At 39.5% G+C, this 20,796-nt stretch overlaps 1 protein-coding gene across 1 annotated transcript in view; it reads right to left on the bottom strand.

The window, feature by feature from the left end:
• The window catches only part of DHTKD1 (dehydrogenase E1 and transketolase domain containing 1), a 50,365-nt gene that overhangs the window by 15,501 nt on the left and 14,068 nt on the right, over window positions 1-20,796 (bottom strand). Inside the window, exons 3-10 of the mRNA XM_036452820.2 lie at window positions 20,190-20,401; window positions 19,202-19,396; window positions 16,019-16,288; window positions 9,789-9,960; window positions 7,142-7,340; window positions 4,977-5,289; window positions 3,105-3,189; window positions 2,500-2,639 (exon numbers count right to left, since the gene is read on the bottom strand). Of these exons, the coding sequence (XP_036308713.1) occupies window positions 2,500-2,639; window positions 3,105-3,189; window positions 4,977-5,289; window positions 7,142-7,340; window positions 9,789-9,960; window positions 16,019-16,288; window positions 19,202-19,396; window positions 20,190-20,401 (1,586 nt within the window). The remainder of the gene's footprint in view (window positions 1-2,499; window positions 2,640-3,104; window positions 3,190-4,976; window positions 5,290-7,141; window positions 7,341-9,788; window positions 9,961-16,018; window positions 16,289-19,201; window positions 19,397-20,189; window positions 20,402-20,796) is intronic.

The following is a 20,796-nucleotide window of genomic DNA, read 5'->3' on the forward strand; positions in this document are numbered from 1 at the left end:
CCCCAGCTGGCCAACCTCCTACGTCCCCAGCCCCGATAGTGTACCATTGAGGTCCCTCGGCCTGTCCTGCGCCCTCACACATTCTGGGAACCCTGGGAGAATGTCTGATAGCCAGTTTCAACCTGATCCCCCAGGCCAGGCTGAGGAATCCCACTGGTGCACAAATTCGTGCACCAGGCCTCTAGTCTCAACATAACAGCCATATATGACAAACCTAAATTTGTGCACCAGGCCTCTAGTCTCAACATAACAGCCATATATGACAAACCTACAGCCAACATCATACTCAATGGGGAAAATTAAAACCATTTCACCTAAGAACAGGTACAATACAGGGATGTTCACTTTCACCACTCCTATTCAACATAGTACAAGAAGTCCTAGCCACAGCTATCAGACAAGAAGAAACTAAAAAAGGCATCCAAATTGGAAAGGAGGAAGTAAAACTCTCATTATTTGCAGATGACATGATATTGTACATAGAAAACCATAAAGATTCCACCAAAAACTACTAGATTTAATAAATGAATTTTGCAATGAGCAGAATACAAAATCAACACCCAGAAATCCATGGCATCTTTATACACCAACAATGAATTCTCAGAAAGATAAACTAAACATCAATCCCATTTACAATTGCAACAGAAAAGAAAGATACTTAGGAATAAACTTAACCAAGGATGTAAAAGACATACTTAAAAACTGCACGATGATGAAAAAAGAGATAAAGATGTAAACAAGTGGAAAAATAAAATGTGTTCATAGATTGATAAAATTAACATCATTAAAATTTCTATACTCTCCAAAGCAATCTATAGATTTAATACAATCCCTATTGAATTACCAATGGCATATTTCACAGATATAGAATAAATACTCCAAAAATGTATATAGGACCCTGAATAGCTGCAGCAAGCTTAAGAAAGAAAAACAAAGTTGGAGAAATCACAATACCAGGTATCTATATATATAAAAGGCTAAGTGCCAGTCCTTCCCACCAACCGGTAGCTATGATGTGTAATGACCAACAGGAGGCAGACGCTCTATCCAGTAGCTATGGCATGCACTACCACCAGGAGGACACAGGAGCTGCCATGATGCGCACTGCCCATTTAAAAATAAATGGCACCATGGAACTGGTGCTGGCAAACCAACACTTGGTTTCCGCCAAGTAGGACAAAGGCCCCACCACCACCCTGAAGTGACACCCCACCAAATCTCAAACAATGCTGCAAGACCCCATTGCGCAAAATGCTGCCCACAGCCCAGCCCAGAAACAGGCGCTGTGGGTGTTGAGTAATGACATCACATAGCAATGCCCAGCTTCCTCTCTCTAGTGACTAGTCTCCTTGGAGTTTCTTCAGTGCAGGAACCTGACTTGCTTTATAGCCAGGTACAAACATTTTACAGTTTAACCAAATGTCTATGAAGTGTTTTCACATGTGTCATCTCATTTGATCCTCACGGAAGTCCTGGAGTAAGTAATTAGGAGACTCAGTAGAATCCAATTTTCTTTTCATTAGCAAGACAACAGAGATTTAGAGAGTTCAGAAACTTAACCTTATTGAAAAGAAGTAAGAAATAGTGGAAGGATTGGGCCTAAGCTAGCAGTCAGACACCCCTCTCATAATCCAGGACTTCTGGCTCCTAACTGCTCCTCCCTGCCTGCCTGATTGCCCCTACCCGCTTCTGCCTGCCAGCCTGATCACCCCCTAACTGCTCCCCTCCCAGCCTGATTAACCCCGAACTGTTCCCCTGCCAGCCCAATCGCCCCCAACTACCCTCCCCTGCCAGTCTGGTCACCCCCAACTACCCTCCCCTGCAGGCCTGGTCACCCCTAACTGCCCTCTCTTGTCAGCCTGGTTGCCCATAACTGCCCTACCCTGCCAGCATGGTCAACCTCAACTGCCCAACATGCAGGCCTGGGTGCACCTAACTGTCCTCCCCTACAGGCCTGGTCACCCGCAACTGCCCTCTGCTGCTGGCCCAGTCACCTCTAATTGCCCTCCCTTGCTGGCCCGATTGCCCCTAACTGCCCTCCCTTATCAGCCCGTTTGCCCGAAATTGTCCTGCCCTCACAGCCTGGTCACCTCCAACTTCCCTCCCCTGACAGCCTGGTTATGCCTAACTGCCCTCCCCTGCCGGCCTGGTCACCCCTAACTGTCCTCCCCTGCATGCCTGGTCACCCCCACTGCCCTCCCCTGCAGGCCTGGTCTCCCCCAACTGCCCTCCCCTGATGGCTTGTTCACCCCTAACTGCTCTCCCCTGCAGGCCTGGTCTCTTCCAACTGATCTCTCCTGCTGGCCTGACCGCCCACAACTGCTCTCCCCTGCAGGCTATCTTGTTGCGGCCATCTTGTGTCCACATGGGGGCAACCATCTTCTGTGTTAGAGTGATGGTCAATTTGGATATTACCTCTTTATTAGATAGGCTGAAAAATAATTCTATAACTATAATCATTAGCATATGAATTTTCAAATAGGTAAGAAAACATCCTACCTCTAGAAACCCCTTCTGATGAGGGTCCATATGGTTCAGTGGGATGTAGGTGTCATCAGTCTTCTGGCAAACAACCATTGCATGTCTCTGACTAAACGTTCCACGGCCAACATCTTGGCCACTCAGACGGACATTATAACCTTAGGCAATCAAAAGGCAGGGAAAACCAGATTCCTATGAATAACCTAGTAATAAGACATGGTGACCCTGAAGTTTTATATATCAACTTATCCTGAGAGTTTTCTTAGCATAATAGATTATCCTTACTCAAATATACCAGTCCTATATGTAAAGTGCTGTAGTCAAAGTGAGATTGTGTAAGAATGGAGAGTCATCATTTACCCTACAGTTTTTAGAGGAAAATATCCAGCCCTGAGCTCTTTTATTCCAGGTATGTTGCTCTATTCTCTGATGAAGGTTGTCAACATGATATACTAAGATTAAATAATATTGTCAGATAAGAAAAGATAATGTGTTTTAGAATCTCTCTGGTCAATAAAAATAATAGTAGGTAGCTATCACTTAAAAATCTGCAGAATCACATGTATCAAACATCATATTAAAACATCTCCTACCAGCTGTGCAGGTAAACAGAAACGTCTTACCTTCAGCAAGCAATGAGCCTAAGGCAAGAGCTTCTGCCGTGGCCCAGTCTAACTTGGTTCCATCCATCACCTTCTCCAGCCTGGACTGTGAAGTTGAATGGGGAGAGAAAGTTATTCTTTTTCACAGAGTTAAAAAAAAAAAAGTAATGCAACAATGGGAAGTATCAGAAACATAATGTTAAACAAAACAGAAAGTGCAGAAGAATACATGAAAGTCTGATAGCAATCATCTGTCATCTTAAAACAGGCAAAATACACAGGTGCTCAAGTTAGTTGTTCACCCTATGGATGAAGCAATAGAATATTATAAATGAGAGATGGCGGCAGGGAGGGTTTCACAGGGAACTTATTTATAATATTCTATTGCTTCACCTGGATGGTGAATGCATAGTTTATTTTAATATTCTCTATATCTATAATCAAAACCCCCAAATGGCCCCAGCCACTTTAGCTCAGTGGTTAGTGTGTTGGCCCACAGACTGAGGGATTGTGGGTTCAATTCCAGTCAAGAGAGTACTTCAGTTGCAGGCTCAATCCCCAGCCCCAGTTGGGGTGCATGCCCAATCGATGTGTCTTCTCACATCCATGTTTCTCTCTGTGTGTCTCTCACTATCTGTTCACTCTCTAAAAATAAATGGGGGGAAAATATCCTCAGGTGAGTATTAACAAAAAACAAAATGAAGTTAGTGTTTTAAAAATAATTCAAAAGGCCCTGGCTGGTTTGGCTCAGTGGAAAGAGTGTCAGCCTGCAGACTAAAGGGTCCCAGGTTCAATTCCAGCCAAGAACACATGCTTTATCCCAGTGGGGGATGTGCAGGAGGCAGCCAATCAATGATTCTTTCTCATCGATGTTTCTATTTCTCTTTCCCTCTTCCTCTGTGAAATCAATGAAAATCTATTTAAAAAATAAATAAATAAATAATAATTCAAAAGGCAGTTTCTTCATCCAAGTTTAAGAAAGATGAAGGCCTTTAACTGAGAGCCAGGCAAACCAGAAGTGTTTGTCACATGCATAATGTGAAACAATATATAAAACCTCAACATGATTCAGGCTCTAAACAGTTGACTCTGGGGTGTGTATGTTGATTTTTATTTATTACATTTAAGGCAGCCAAAAGAATTAAAGTGTTTTCTGGTTAGAATAATCCAAACAGGCCTTCTGGTATTGCTGTACCCTATATAATAAAAGGCTAATATGCAAATCAGCCAAACCATAGAACTGGTTGCTATGACTTGCACTGACCAGCAGGGGGTAGACACTCAACTCAGGAACTGCCCCCTGGTAGTCAGGGCATTCCCACAGGGTGAGCACCACTCAGCCAGAACCCTGGGGATCAAGGCTAGCGAGCTCAGCAGCGGTAGGCAAGAGCCTCTCCTGCCTCCACAGCAGCACTAAGGATGTCCAACTGATCACCCGGGGAGCAGGCCTAAGCTGGCAGGTGGATATCTTCAAGAGGGCCTGGACTACGAGAGGGCACAGGCCGGGCTGAGGAACACCCCCTCCACGAGTGCACGAATTTTCATGCACCAGGCCTCTAGTATTTAATAATATGCATGTAGTACATGTACATTTAATGTATTAAACATGTATAAGTGAATGAATGAACAAAGGAAGGAAGGAAGGAAGGAAGGAAGGAAGGAAGGAAGGAAGGAAGGAAGGAAGGAAGGAAGGAAGGAAGGAAGGAAGGAAGGAAAAAGAGAAGTAGACAAAATCTGAGTTAATTTACTATCAGTACCAAAATACCACTAGAATCTGTTCCTAGAACATAACAGCATACAATAGATATTTGTCAAACAAATTAGCCAACCAAATGACCAAATAGCAATTTGCATAAGAAACAAACAACAATCAGAGAGTTCAGGGCTCCCCACCTGAACATACATCTTCAGAAGGTGACTGTGCATCTGGAGTTCCTCCGGCACCTCCACAGACTTGCCGCCAATAAACCGAAGGAGGTCTATGGGCACACCTGTGTTCCAGGTGGTAATGCGAGCTTCTGGCTGAGCCAGGCCCTGCCAGTGGGCCTGCAGGTGAGTGGCAGGGGGGCTATAGTGGGCCAGGTTATTTAAATGGTCATTTAACTTGCCATAGTAGGAGGCCTTGATTTCTGACACCTCCTCCTGGGTCATGAGTCCATTGGCAATAAGGTGCTCTGCATAAGTGTCTGGAATGCTCTTCCGGGCTCTGTCCAAGAAAACAAAGGAATAAATCAATCTGATTTGTAAACATCAAAGAGAGACAGATACAGTTATTGTCAAAGATATGTGATGTGTTCACTGTAAAAAGGCATGTAGAAAATGCTTTGGAACTAGACAGAGGGATGGTTGTATGGCATTGTGAATTTACTAATTGCTATTGAATTTTAAATGGTCCATTTAATGCCATGTGACTGTCACTCCAATAAATTATTTTCTTCAAAAAGGCAGTGGTGAGTAACAACTTCATCCAGGGAAGCAAGAGAAAACAAATTTATCTTTATGAATTTTCATCTACATTCAGGTAGAAATAATTAGTAATTTTTCAACCAATTGGTAAATTCAGTTATTCATAGGATTGACCTACATAATCTACCCATTTAGCACCCCTTTGTCTTAAAAAAATATATATTAAACCCAAAATTGCCAACATCCATTTCAGGTGTCTTTAAGAATCCTGAACCTATTCAGCTCCAATAATAATAATGCCACTCAATATTTGCATAACACTTTAAACTATAAGGTCTGATCAGATTTATTACCATATTTAATTCTGACCGAAGTGAGAGGTTAGCAGGATAGATTATTTTAAATGGGGCACTGGGGTACACCAAGTAATTCAGCTGCTACGCTCAGAGCTAAATAAAGAATCCAGATTTGTTCTTCCAAAAGCAGTCTGCTCTCCATGACTAGAAAGGCTCGTAAAATGTCACCAAGTTATTTCTTCTGCTTTAATTTATGTCTATGAGGAAATAAAGTAGAGAAGAGGGGTCTATTTTTACTTTCTAGTATCTAAAAAGTGACATTTTTCTCTGTCACATTAATCCTCTGACTCAGCACTGAAATACACTGAGTGGTCAGATTTTGATGATCTCTGAACACATAATAATCTGGCCACTCAGTGTACTTACGTATAAGGGAAAGCTTGCAAATCTTGATATGCCAAGGGACCAGGAGATAGTGGCCCCCAGCCTCTGGCTAGTAAGTCCTCTGCTTCTAACTACCCACAATGCAGTTCTTATACATGGAAAAACCTTATTTTAAAATCCCAACTCTGTGGTCAGTCTACACTGAGTGGTCAGATTATTATGCATTCAGAGATCATAATAATCTGGCCACTCAGTGTCTAATACAAGTCAATGTGGAATTTAAAATTTGCTATTGGTCACATTAGAAAAGGTAAAAAGAAACAGGTAGAATTTAAATCATATTTATTTAAATCAATATATCCAAAATATTGCCTTTTAATATCTAGTTAATATAATTAATTGTTGAGATAGTTAACAATCTTTTTTTCATATTAAATCTTTGAAATCTGATGTGTACATTACACTCACAGCCTGTCTCCATGAAGACTCACCACATTTCAAGTGTTCAGTAGCCACTTAAGTGACTGCTATATTGGACAGTACAGTTCTGGACTTTCATTAAAATCCAACATCGTGCCAAGGTACAGAGTGCGTACCCATCTGTAGTTTGCAGAAGTGGATCATGGAGGTTCTGTTTCTGACCCTGTTAATGCCATACTAAGTTACTTCAGACAAGGCTCTGCCTAAGTTTTCCTACTCCATCTTCCCATCTGCTAAGTGAGGTTGTTGAGTGGCCCACTTTGCCTGTTCATTGACGAAATATGTAGAATTTGAAGAATATGGGGAGCTTTCCTAACACCCTTAGGATGACAATCCCAGTCTGCCCAGGACTTTGGAGTCCCAGTGTTATCACTGAAAGCTTCGTGTCTCACACAAACCAGGAAAGTTGATCATTCTAATTTAGGATGTCTAACAAAAAGCATGTGACACTAAGGGGGAGAGGGCACGTTAAGTGAGGGTGTATAATTGTACCTGATGATTTTGTACATGACTGGGTTGGTGAAGAAAGGCTCATCCAGCTCGTTGTGGCCCCACTGTCTGTAGCACAACAAATCAACAATCACATCCTTCCGGAATTGCCGCTGGTATTCAAAAGCCAGCCGTGTGGCACGGACCACTTCCTCTGGACTATCTCCATTGACATGGATGATGGCACAGCCCACGAGCTTCCCTGAGGCAGAGAAGACAAGATGAAGTGAGCCAGACGAAACTACCCCAGGGCCAAGTCCTGCTGCCTGTGTGGAAAGGCAGCCCACATCTTCAAAGAGAGTTTGGATTGTTGTTATCTCAAATTTTGGAGTCCAGCTGACAAGAATAAGTTCAAATCACAATTCTATGACTTATTCTGTGACCTTGATAAAGTTATCTTACTCTCCCTATCTATAACACTGGGTTAATAGCTCCTACTTCTTAGCATTATTGTAAAGATTAAATGCATATAGAGTACTTAAAAGTGCCTGGTGTGTAATAACTAACAGTTATTTTGTTATTGACATTATTACTATTAATGCATCCTATGGGAGAAAATTGGATTTTCTCCAAAGAGGAATTCAATAATGAATTTTCAGTATCTCTAACTAATCACAAAAATTTCACATAGTCTCAAGGCACATCCGGGCCAGGCTCTGGGTCTGAAACAGAATAGATCCTACCATCTCACATTTCCTATAACTCTGTGAAATAGGGAATGGGTATTAAAAGCTCTGCATTTCTGCCCTGGCCAGGTGGCATAGTTGGTTAAGAGTGTCATCCCGATACACCAAGGTTTCAGGGTCGATCCCCAACCAGGACAAACATCAGAAGCAACCAATGAATGCATAAATAAGTGGAACAATAAATGGATGTTTCTTCCTCTCTCTAAAAATCAATAAATATCATTTAAGTATATAGATATTTAGAATCCTGCATTTCTCTTAATACTGCCAATTTTCATTGATTAAAAGAAGGCAACCATCATTCTTCACATCTGATGTCTAACCAGACTACTTGGCCAAATTTAGTGGCTGAACATATATCATTTAAAAAAAAAAAAAAATTGAGCCCTAGCCAGTTTGACTCAGTGGATAGAACATCAGTCAGTGAACCACAGGATCCCGGGTTCAATTCCAGTCAAGGGCACGTATCTTGGTAGCAGACTCCTCCCTGGCCTGGGCCCTGGTCAGGGCTCATGCAGGAGGCAACCAAAAGATGTGTTTCTCTCACAATGATGTTTCTGTCTTTCCCTCTCTCTTCCACTCTCTAAAAACCAATGGAAAAATATCCTCAGGTGAGGATTAAAACATAATAATAAGAATAAATAAAATAAATTTGACATATTAAAATTAATAAATTCAAATATACAGAATATTACTTTGATACTTTAGATATTGTTATATGATTGCCATTGAAGCAATATTTATCACATTATACCAGTATAGTGCAGTATTATTGACTATATTCATTATATACTACACATCAGATCTCTATGGCTTACTTACTATTCATTATTCACTCATTTGTACCTTTATCCTTCCCCACCTTTATCCTTCCCCACACCCCTGATCCTCTGGTAACCACCATTTCACTCTGCTTTTTCACATCTGTGACTTTTTTTTTTTTTTTTTTAGGATTCTACATATAAATGATATCATACAATACTTTTCTTTTGCTGTCTGACCAATCTTGCTTAGCATACTGTGCTCAAAGATCCATCCACATTGGCACAAATGGATGGCAGGATGTATTCCTTTCTCATGACTGAATAGTACTCCATGTGTATACCTATCATATTTCTTTATCCATTCACCCAGTGCTGGACATTTGGGTTGCTTCCATATCTTGGCTATTGTGAATAATGCTGTCATAAACATGGAGTGCAGGTAGCCTTGTTGAAATCCTGTGTTCATATACTTTGCATACATAGCCAGAGTGGATTTTCTGAATTTTATGCCACATCTATTTTTAATTTTTTGAGGAATCTCCATATTGTTTTCCATAGTGGTTGGACTAATTTACATTCCCACCAACAGTGCATCAGAGTCCCTTTTACCGCATCCTCACCAGCACCTGTTGCCTCTTGTTTTTTTTATTCAGAGGTTTGTGTGGTACCTCATTGTGGTTCTGATTTGCATTTCCCTGATGATTAGTGATGGTGAGCACCTTTTCATGTGCCTGTTGGCCATCAGTATATCTTCTTTGGGAAAAGCTGTATTCAATTCCTTCCCCTTTTAATCTAATTGTTTTTATTATTGTATTAGTTCTTTATATATTTAGACATTAATCCCTTATTGAATTAAACATATCCTTTTTTTACTAAGATTTGAGTACTCAAAGTTTGAACATTGTAAAGACAATTACTTTAATGCTGACTAATTGTGTTGATCTCTTGTTTCCAGATCATTTAACTGGATATTTAAGCAATTTGAGATTGCACCATCCAAGTTCCACTCTAGTCTTATTTCCTTGGATGTAACAACTATGCTCAAAGTTTAAAATAAATATTAACTAACAACACTGAAAGTATCTGATCCAAAATTTAAAATGGGCTAACCAGTGAGGCTCGCTGTTCCAAGTTGAACTGGAAGTTTCTCTAGAAATTCCTTGTCTGACCCAGCAACACCAACAATTCTGTGTTACATACCAATATCACTGCAGTATAAGGAAGACCTTCCTCTTTCTGCTGGAGTGGTGTAACCCAGCTGGTTATTGACAATCAGGTGGACACTTCCACCAATTCTGAAATGTGGGAGATTAGAGAGCGTAAATGTTTCAGGGACAATCCCTTGACCACAGAAAGAAGCATCACCGTGAACCTAAATTATGGGGGAGAATAAAAAAGAAGGAACACAATGGAAAATTTTTATGTTTTCAGACTGGAATAGATTGTTTTCAAATAACAGGAATAAAAACAACCACCTTCTCACTGCTCCCCTGCCCTCCTAAAAATCTGCTGGTTGTAGGGTTTTCTCAAATAGTTATGCTGACCTAAAGCACTTTCAAAGATGCTAAATCAGTTATTCTCCTCTTGCAGCTACTACCAGTTGACCTACTCTCTCCATCCCATATCGTCACCTATCCCCAGTATTCTGGTACACTCATCAACAGAAGCAAGGGCTCTTGGAGGTCCAGGAAAGAAAATCAGGCCTACTAAAACTTTCACGGAAACAGGCTGTGAGATATAAGGAATAGTGCACGGCTTTGAACACTCCCTTTGCCCAGTGAAACCCCCAATCAACTGCTTTGAAGAAAAAACAAAATGTTATGAGAGAATGTCTAAAATATACTACTCTTCAAGAATATTTGAAGTCTGCTAGATCACAATATCACAAAAGAGAAGGAGGGTTTTTTGTTTTGTTTTTTAAAGCTAAAAGATGCCGAAACCCGTTTGGCTCAGTGGATAGAGCATTGGTCCGCTGACTGAAGGGTCCCAGGTTCAATTCCGGTCAAGGGCATGTACATTGGTTGCGGGCACATCCCCAGTAGGGGGTGTGCAGGAGGCAGCTGGTCGATGATTCTCTCTCATCGATGTTTCTAGCTATCTATCCCTCTCCCTTCCTCTCTGTGGAAAATCAATAAAATATATTTTAAAAAAGAAAAAAGAAAAGCTGAAAGCTAATAATGAGGAAATTCTAGATCTTAGAAGATCTTAGAAGAAAATATAAGCCTTACAGACTTTATGCTAAAAAAGAATTATCATAAACAGCTAAGATGCTGAACTAAAGAATAAAATGATCTGATGTGCCCTAACTTAAAGCAATCTTTATGGCTCTAATGATAACAGAATTAAATATTAATTTATTTTCCTAAATATGAGTTAAGGAAAAATACTTAGAAGTTCATTTTTAATGATATTGTTAATGTCCCAAGGAGAGTTATTTTTATATAAGTAGAATATTTTGAGTAAGAAAGAAAACACTCCTCTGCCTAAGTGAAATTTCCGGGCCCCACCTCCCCATTGCTGGGGTCCAGAGGGATAACTGACAATGTGGAATATTTATACATAGCGATAACATACCCTTACATTATCTCCACAGCACTAAACACTATCTCTACTGATCCACTCAACAGCCAGGCTGGAGGGAGGGGGCAGATAAGGAAGTCACTACTGTCCTTTTAACAGATGAGAAAACCTAGGTTCAGAAACAGTATATATTTCACATGGCTGGCACTAGACACTAGACCTTCTTTGGTTGTGATACCACCTTTTATTTTATTTTATTTTATTTTATTTTATTTTATTTTATTTTATTTTATTTTATTTTATTTTATTTACTTATTTCCCCACTCCTCTGAGCCATTTTCCTGGGTTAAGGAATTTATTATGTACCTGTTCTCATGTAATCCTCAGAATACAATGAGGAATTAATATACCCTCATTTTACCTGTGAGATTCAGAGAACAATGTAAAAACCAAACATGCCAAACCACAAGGCAGCAAATGTCTTCTTGGTTCCAGAGGCCTTGTCTTTTCTACACTTGCTACATTGTAAATCCAGCCGGCAGCCACACAGGGTCAAGGGGTTTCTCACCCTTAGGCTCCCTTGTTGATGGGATTCATTGTGGGTAAGGATGTAAATGGAGATCAGCAAAACAAGGAAGAAAGGTAAGTGCCTTTTCTGCTCCTTTACAAAATGTTACAGTAGAGGCTTTGATAAGAACATATGTTCATAACTTGCTTCATTTTATCCTGGCCTTAGGATTCTTGGCACTAAAGCACACCTGTCAATTGCTAATTTTATTTTCCCTCTTAAATTAAGAAAGAAACCACTCCATTACGCTCCATAAAGCTCTGTGGGATTAAGGGCCCATAAGCACAAACAAATGCTGGGTGATTGGCAGCCACGCAGTCAAACGTGACTGGGAGGTGGGAGGAGGGAGCTTGGACACACACAGGAGATCACAATGAGAATCCACTTTTACCAGGTCCAGGACTAAGAAAAACAGAGGACAGGCAGAAAAAAGTAGCGTCTCACTCGCCATGGTTTTATAGGCTCCAAATTTAGAGTTCCCACAAGAAATCAGAATCGTGTACTTGAGCAAGGCATGCAAAACAGCAGGGAAAATATTTTGGGAACACAAAGCAGGCAAAGGTAGGCTGTCAGTTTCTCATAACGTCAAAGAAAATACCATTTTTACCTCTTACTTCAGAAATCAATCTTAAGATCTGCTTAATGTAGGGATACATGCAAATGACTACCCATAATGTTCTTGACTTCACTTAGGAAAAAATTTGTATCATGAATTAAGTCAAGAGAAAGGTAAAGGGAATATCTGTCTTTGTAATTTATAGAACAAATAAAACACATGCAAAATCAGTAAGTAAGGTAAAGGGATGAAGAAGCACAAATTGGATAGAGCATCAGCCTGTGGACTGAAGGGTCCCAGGTTCGATTCTGGTCAAGGGCATGTACCTGGGTTGCGGGCACATCCCCAGTAGGGGGTGTGCAGGAGGCATCTGATTGACATTTCTCTCTCATCAATGTTTCTAACTCTCTATCCCTCCCCCTTCCTCTCTGTAAAAAATCAATAAAATATGTATTTTTTTTTTAAAAAGAAGCACAGCTGAAACTGGTTTGGCTCAGTGGATAGAGCGTTGACCTGCAGACTGAAAGGTTCCAGGTTCGATTCCGGTCAAGGGCATGTACCTTGGTTGCGGGCACATCCCCAGAAGGGTGTGCAAGAGGCAGTTGATCGATGATTCTCTCTCATCGGGATAGATGTTTCTAACTCTCTATCTCTCTCTCTTCCTCTCTGTAAAAAATCAATAAATATATATATATATAAAAAAGCACAAATTGATAGTTACAAAATAGTCTCATGTAAAGTACAACATAGTGAATATAGTCAATAACTTAGACGGTGCCAGGTGGGTACTGGAAATATTGAGAAGAACACTTTGTAAAGTACAGGGTTGTTTAACCATATGCTGTATACCTGAAACTAATGCAAATAATATTGAATGTAAACTGTAATTAAAAATAAAAATTTTAAAAAGAAAAAAAGAATATCTGGCTAATTATTTGGAGTTTTCTATTTAGAAATACTGTGGCAGCATAGTAAGAAGCTAAGGAAATTCCTTGACAAGTGAAATAAGGAAAACTGAGACAAAACAATTAAACAAGACCAAACAATTTCAGCAATTTACAGGCAGCTAATGAATCACAAGATTTTATCTTCCCTAATCAAGGACACTTAGAAGCAAATAAGTTTACACATTCCAGTCTGTCTCAGGGCAGACAAGCCCCAGTCCCAGTCCTCTTCAATGTTTTTGAATATAAAACTAAATCAAAAATAACTCCTGACCCCTCTCTATATGCACAATTTGATGAATCAACATATTGAAGGACATCCCTGGAATGCTAATGAATCTTCTGTTAAGACCCTCCCATGAGACCTCCCTCAGATTCTGGCCAGGCAAAGAAAGATAAAAAGCCTCAAGACAAAGGACCCACAGCACACTCTCGCTAAAGCATGCCCAACCTGCTATCTCTGCTCTCTTTCTCCTAAACTCTAAGGGTCCCCAAAAGACTTACAACCAGGGGAGCGGTGGGCATCGGCAGCTCCTCCCGGGCTTTCCCACTGAACCTGTGTCCAAGGCCTCCATTTTCTCTGAATTTCCAGTGAACTGACAGCAGCCCCAATGTGGCTTACTTGTCACAGTGACTTTTACTTCCCAGTGAGCTAACAGCCGTCTGGCCTAGGCTCTCTCCTGTGGCTTCTTCTAATACCTTAAGCCCTTCCTTTGTTTCACTGTCCCCAACTGTAATAAACATGCTCTCAAAATCACCTGGACTCGTGTTGTGAAATCTTTCCTAAGTGAAGTCAAGAACCCACACACTATGGCAGTTCCTAGGCAGACTTGCTCTGGACCCAGACCTCATATACTAACAATGCTGTATCATAATCAAATCCAGTCTGCCTATCCCCAAGTATTTTCCACAAGTTTCTAGCCCATGAAAAATTAACATGAATAAGATACCGTGGTTATCTGTATACAGAGCCAAATATTCTACTGCCTTATATATAGTTTGTAGATTTCTGTTGAGTTTGAAGACTTGGTTACTGATATCCAGGATTATTTATCCCCTAGGGGTGTCGAACTCAATCAGAGAAGGGGCCAAAATCTAAAATCCAGCCTAAATCTCGGGCCAAATGGTTTACTGAACAGTCATAAACTGTCATTGTGATGGAAACGCAGCGGAGTGCAGTGATGACAGCGCGGTGAGGGCCACATTGCAAGGCCTGGCGGGACGGATTTGGCCCGAGGGCCTTGTGTTTGACACATGTGCCCTAGTAGTTAAAGGTTCACAATGAAACGAACACAGTGTTTCCCCGAAAATAAGACATCCTCTCAAAATAAGACCTACTTACAGGTATCCTTCTGAGTGAAATATAAGGCATCCCCCGAAAATAAGGCCCCACCTAGGCTAAACATGAGAGATTTTGTCCACTGATTCTGAAAGAAATGGAGTCACAAGAAATTCACCAGGAAATTCAGGAATTGGATTGTTATGATGATGTTCCAGAAGATGATGACATGATTGTCATTGAATAAATGAGTAAATTCTTGATACTGTAGGATTCACAGTTTGTCTGGTTTGTGTTGACAATTACCGTACTACCGTACTGTATACAGGTAATAAATTTCCTTTATTTTCATTTAACAATAAATGTGTACTGTATTCTTCTTCATGGAAAAATAAGATATCCCCTGAAAATAAGACCTAGCGCATTTTTGGGAGCAAAAATTAATATAAGACACTGTCTTATTTTCGGGGAAACAGTGTGTGTGTGTGTGTGTATGTATGTGTGTGTATGTATGTGTGTGTGTATATATATATATATATATATATATATATATATATATATATATACACACATATATATATATATATATATGCAAGCCAACTGACATTGCTCAGTGGTTGAGCGTCAACAGGTTGCAGGCTCCATCCCCAGTAGGAGGTATGCAGGAGGCAGCCAATCAATGATTCTCTCTCATCATTGATGCTTCTGTCTCTCTCCCTCTCCCTTCTTCTCTCTAAAATCAATTAAAAAAAATTTTTTTTTTTTAAAAGGGACCTACAATCCAAACCTCTAAAAGATACCTTTTGGGTTATGAAAAATCTGGGGGAGGTGCTGGGGAAGCAAGAGCCACACTAATAATTTGTATCCTTTTGTTGTTGTTAATCCTTACCCAAGGGTATTTTTTCCATTGATTAACTTTTAGAAAGTGGAAGGGAGGGGGAAAGACAGAGAAAGAGAAACATCGATGTGAGAGAGACACATTGTTGCCTCCCACATGCCGCCGACCAGAGCCAGGGATTGAGCCTGCAACAGAGGTACGTGCCTTTGCCCTTGACTGGAATCGAACCCAGGACCCTTCAATTCTCCGGCCTAAAGCTCTATCCACTGAGCCAAACCAGGGAGGGCAATAACTTGTATTCTTTACCTTAATACCAAAAACCGTCACTTTAGAACAAACAAGCAAAAAATAAATAAATAAATCCAGACTCGTGTAGCCTTGTTAGATGTATGAGTACCAGGTGGTTTCCTAGAAGGCCATACTTTCATAGAAGTAATGACATCCATCCTCCCAGCAGTAGTAGGTATGCCAGTCAATAACCCCTTAATTAATCATAACTTGAGAAAGGAAAAGCACAGTGAAAACCAGTCTGAAGTCTATTGCCTTGACTCTAGACTTCATATCTGTTACTGATTTTTAAAACAACCCCAGAATATTATTTTCCCTAAAAGTTTATCTCAGTTTCATCTTGAATACCTGCCATCTCCTTTCAGACCTACCAACTTCGACATTCTTTCTCCTTTATCTTCCCACACCCTGATCACATTTCCTGAAGCTGGAAGTACCTGCAAACAAATGACTTTGTCCCCAGGCTGAGCCGAAACATCCGGAGAGTAGTCCCCATCCTGTCTAGACTGCTGCCTTCCCCGAGTCTTCCCGACAGCCACGGGATTGACAGCTTCCAGGTGTGAGGGGTTAGGCAGCATCGTCACATGCAGGGGATGGTGCGCACCGAAGTCCAGGTCAACTGAGGAGGTCAGGTGAGACAGGACATCTCCAGTGGCTGGTACATTTTCCGGAAATTCACTTAAGCCTCGCATTTTGCGAAACATCAGCTATTGCAGATACACATACAAGAAAGAAAAAAAAGGTTTTTTTAATCATAACTGAGAAGTGGCTAGTTTAAATTATACAATATAAAGGAACTTCATGCACATGCTTTTATAATTATTACCATCCATTATTTAAAGATATGCACAAACTTCTAACTGCTCCAATGCACAGAACTTTTTGAATATCTTCAAAATCAAATGACGTAACACTTTATGAGGAGTCTAACATGACATAGACTGTAAGTTACCTCTGCCTTGCAGTAGACACAATAATTTTCTTAAATACACTTGTTAGAGTATGTTTTCAAAATAACTTTTTCAATTAATTTCATTAAAAGTCGAGAGGGAAATAATAGAACTTAATCCTGTTTAGAAAGGAGACAACTATATTTTTAGCTCAAGTTACATCTAAAAAACTATAGATGTCATCCCATTTGTTTATTTTTTCCTTAGTCCTTCCCTAGGAACTGTATCAGTAAAGATATTGCTACAACATATGTCTGATATTTTGCTGCCTATGAAGTCTTCTAAGATTTTAATGGTTTCCCAACTTACATTTAAGTCCTAAAAAACAGAGGTTTTGGTTTTTTTGTGTGTATATGGTGTAAGTTGTTGCTCTAGTTTCATTTTTTTGCATATATCTGACCAAATTTCCCAACACCATTTATCAAAGAGGCTGTCATGACTCCATTTTATGCTCTTGCCTCCTTTGTCAAATATTAATTGAGCATAAGCCACTATGGAAAACAATATGGGATTTTCTCAAAAAGTTAAAAATGGAACTCCCATTTGATCCAGTAATCCCACTTCTAGGACTATATCCTAAGAAACCAGAAACACCAATCAGGAAGAATATATACACCCATATGTTCATAGCAGCACAATTCACCATAGCTAAGATTTGGAAACAGCCCAAGTGCCCATCAGCAGATGAGAGGATTAAAAAAACTGGGGTAAATCTACACAATGGAATACTATGCTGCTATAAAAAAGAAGGAACTTTTACCATTTGCAACTGGAGTGCATTATACTAAGCAAAATAAGCCAGTAAGAGAAAGATAAATATAACATGATCTCATTCATATGTGGAATATAATGATTAACATAAACTGATGAACAAAAATAGATCCAGAGACAAGAGGCAGGGGAGTGGTGGTAAGGGATGAGAGATCAACCAAAGGCCTTGTATGCATGCATATTTGCATAACCAATGAACACAGACACTGGGGCAGTGGGGGCTTACCTTTGGGGGTAGGAGTAGATGGGGGGGAGGTCAATCAGGGAAAACGGAGACATATATAATACTTTAAACAATAAAAAAAACTATAGAAGTCCAATACTCAAAGGACTTTTCTACATATACTGTCTGACTTCATTTTCAGTGTTCTATGAGACAAATCTTATTACCCATTTTTAAAGTGAACAAGAGAAATTAAATTGTTAAAGGTCCTATAACAAAGCTAGGTCTCAAACCAAAGTATTAACCAAAAACAGCATGTTATTCTCAGTTTGCCAAATCATTTGAGTGACCCCGAAGCTTCTCTAGTTTGCAAAAGCTTAATTACCTATCTACAAATAGAACCATACATAGTGTATATACAGATGTGTTTATCACAGGTATAATCATTTATCACTTTTGCATCTTTGAGTGATTTCTTTGTCCGAGATATTTTAGGAATGCAATTTCTGGTTTAAGAATTTCTGCACGTGGTGCTCGCTTCGGCAACACATGTACCTAAGCACATGCTCCGTCTGCCAATTACTTTATCCTGTCATACACTACCTTTTCTATGGTATTTGTCTTTTAAAATCTGATTATCAATCTCTTAGCATCAGAAACACTGAGCTCTGAGTAATAGTGGTAGAGCTTGGCCCCTAAACAAGATACTACCTAGATTTTCTAATATTCTTAAAGACAGCACGTCTAATTTTGTTCACTCCATCTAATTTTGACAGTCCCTTTAACATTTGTAGTTATTTTTAATCCCCTGGAAAAGGACAGTAATGGGGCTTATTCACACATAATGGCCACAACTTTGTTAAATATCAAATCTCTCTGATGTTCTCTGACATCAGATCTTCAGTCCTGATTCCAAAGTCTTTTGAGCTACTTATAGAGTAGAGCAGCTGAGTTGGACTGAACAGAAATACCAAGATCCAATTATCTATAAAACCACTCACTTAGATGGTCTCTTAAGACAGCGTTTTTCAACCGCTGTTCCGCGGCACAGAGATGTTGCCTGGTGTGCCGTAGGTGCAGACAAGACAAGAATTTTATAATTTTTCACCATTTTGTTTACTTAATATTTCATAATAAAGTAATTATAAAATACTTTCTTTGTGTTTATTTGATTCCTATTCAAGAGAATTACTTTATATATAGTCAATATAGGCACAGAGTTAAATTTTTTAACATTTTCTAATGGTGGTGTGCCTCGTGATTTTTTTCATGAAACAAGTGTGCCTTTGCCCAAAAAAGGTTAAGTGTCTTAAGATAGCAATGTATCATTGGTTTTAAAACAATCTATTTAGTACAAACTATAAACTCTGTAAATAACTGAAAGGTAACATTGACTTCTCAGAAGGTAAAATTGTATAAAATTGTGCAAATCTTTGTGTTCTTTAGAACAATTTTATGAAGTAAGAAAATTTTGCTTCAAAGAACAGAATTTATCTATTCATATCATCCTTAAGGAAATAAACTAAACTTTAAATGCCCTGAAAGAACGAACCTATGTAAGGATATGCCAAAAAAAAAAAAAAAAAAAATCAACCTAAATACCCATTCTATCCAGCAGTAATGAATTCCATCAGTTAACTAAGCTATATCCTGGGCCAATGATTCATATACTTAGTCAGTTTTCTAAAAGAAATTATTACCATCGGTTTTATTGTATGTCATAGAAAGTATCTTACCTCTGGAGGGAACTGCAGAAGGCCTGTCAGTAAATTAAGTCTCCCTCTATGGGGCATCCCAATGATGACATCAGTGATCCCACTGTAGGCTGACATTTTCAGCAGCTCATGGAAAAAGCCCATCATGCTTTCGGCTCCTTCGCCTCCATATCGCTTCACTGTGGCAAACTTGGTGGCCAAAAAATGGTCAAATTCCTATGGGACATCACATCAGACACCTTAGTTACACATTAGCTGACTACTTAGGTCAAAATCAGACATACTTATGTGTAAAGACCCCACACCACCTCAAATGGCTGCAGCTGTGCCCTTCACTACCTAACCCAGAGAAAAACATGTCACCCTGAGTCCAGCAGGAACACCTTGCCAGGGACACCGGCCACAGTAAGGGATGAAGAGAAAATGGCCTGAGAAGTAGAATAACTTAACCCAAGAGGAACCCCTTAATGTGTGTTCTTCCATTGGGCAGAGCCTCAGATTTCTGCAGCCTGAACCAGTACCCGAGTTTCAGTATCAGGCTCCACAGTACTATTTTATTAAGGATGCAAACTGGCCAACTGTCTGAATTATTGGGAATAAAATTTTTTTCCTCTTGATATGCCTGAGACCTCAGAATAGCCTTGACAAACATTCAATCCCATTAATTTGTATTGATTTGTCTTCCATGCATAGTTTTTTATTTATTTATTATTACTTCAGGAGATAAAAAGAGGAGATCTTAAGGATTTTATAATCTTTTATAGAGTGAATAGACACACATATAAAAAAGTATCCTGACTGAGGAGAACCAATAGCTCCATTGTTTGGTGATTTACTTTTTCCATCTTAGAATAAAATGGTGTTATATTGTCTGTTGTGTTGAAGTAATAGGGAGGGGGTAAGTAGGGGTATAGTGAGAGATTTAATGCCAATTCCCTCTCTCCAGTATCTATAGATCTTTGTAGAAAATGAGCTGACCTATTCCATTTGTTAGCTGCTGCTTTTATACCTGAGATTCTAGCATTAGCTTGGATAGATGTTTTCTCTCTTCTGTAGTAAACGTCTCCTTTTTCAGCTCCTCAAACCGCCTTGCAAACCAGTCTTTCTCTTCCTGTCTCTGAAGTTGGGAGGTTTCAATGGACATCTGCCCACAGTAGATTTGGTTGAGATAGGCTAATACTTCCTCAAGGGAGGCCTCGTCCTTCCCCATGTCCAATAATCCTATGAAATGGAATCAAAGAGATCCTTTTAAAGAAGAATCAACCATGTAACTAATTATAGAACATACCAAAATGATTTTTTTCAATTTGGAGCATTTCATTACAAATAACTTGGGTCATTATCAGTGCTTATCTACATTTTTCTAGAAGCAAATCTAAAAACATGATCAAAAGCCCCAAAATAGTAAAACTAGAAGAGAAAAAAAATCTCTCTTCCCAAGCATACATCCATACTGTTTTATGTCAAATTTTGATTCTAGAGTCATTTAAACAAATACTTCAAAATTACTTTTTCATCTGCTTCATAGTTACATAGCTTATGTCCTACCTTTATCTCAAATATCTATCTACCAAAATATTAATAAATATCTGTAAAGCAATGTTTATCATTACACA

The sequence above is a fragment of the Pipistrellus kuhlii genome, unplaced genomic scaffold (assembly GCF_014108245.1).
Source record: "Pipistrellus kuhlii isolate mPipKuh1 unplaced genomic scaffold, mPipKuh1.p scaffold_m20_p_1, whole genome shotgun sequence".
NCBI classification, from domain to species: Eukaryota; Metazoa; Chordata; class Mammalia; order Chiroptera; family Vespertilionidae; genus Pipistrellus; species Pipistrellus kuhlii.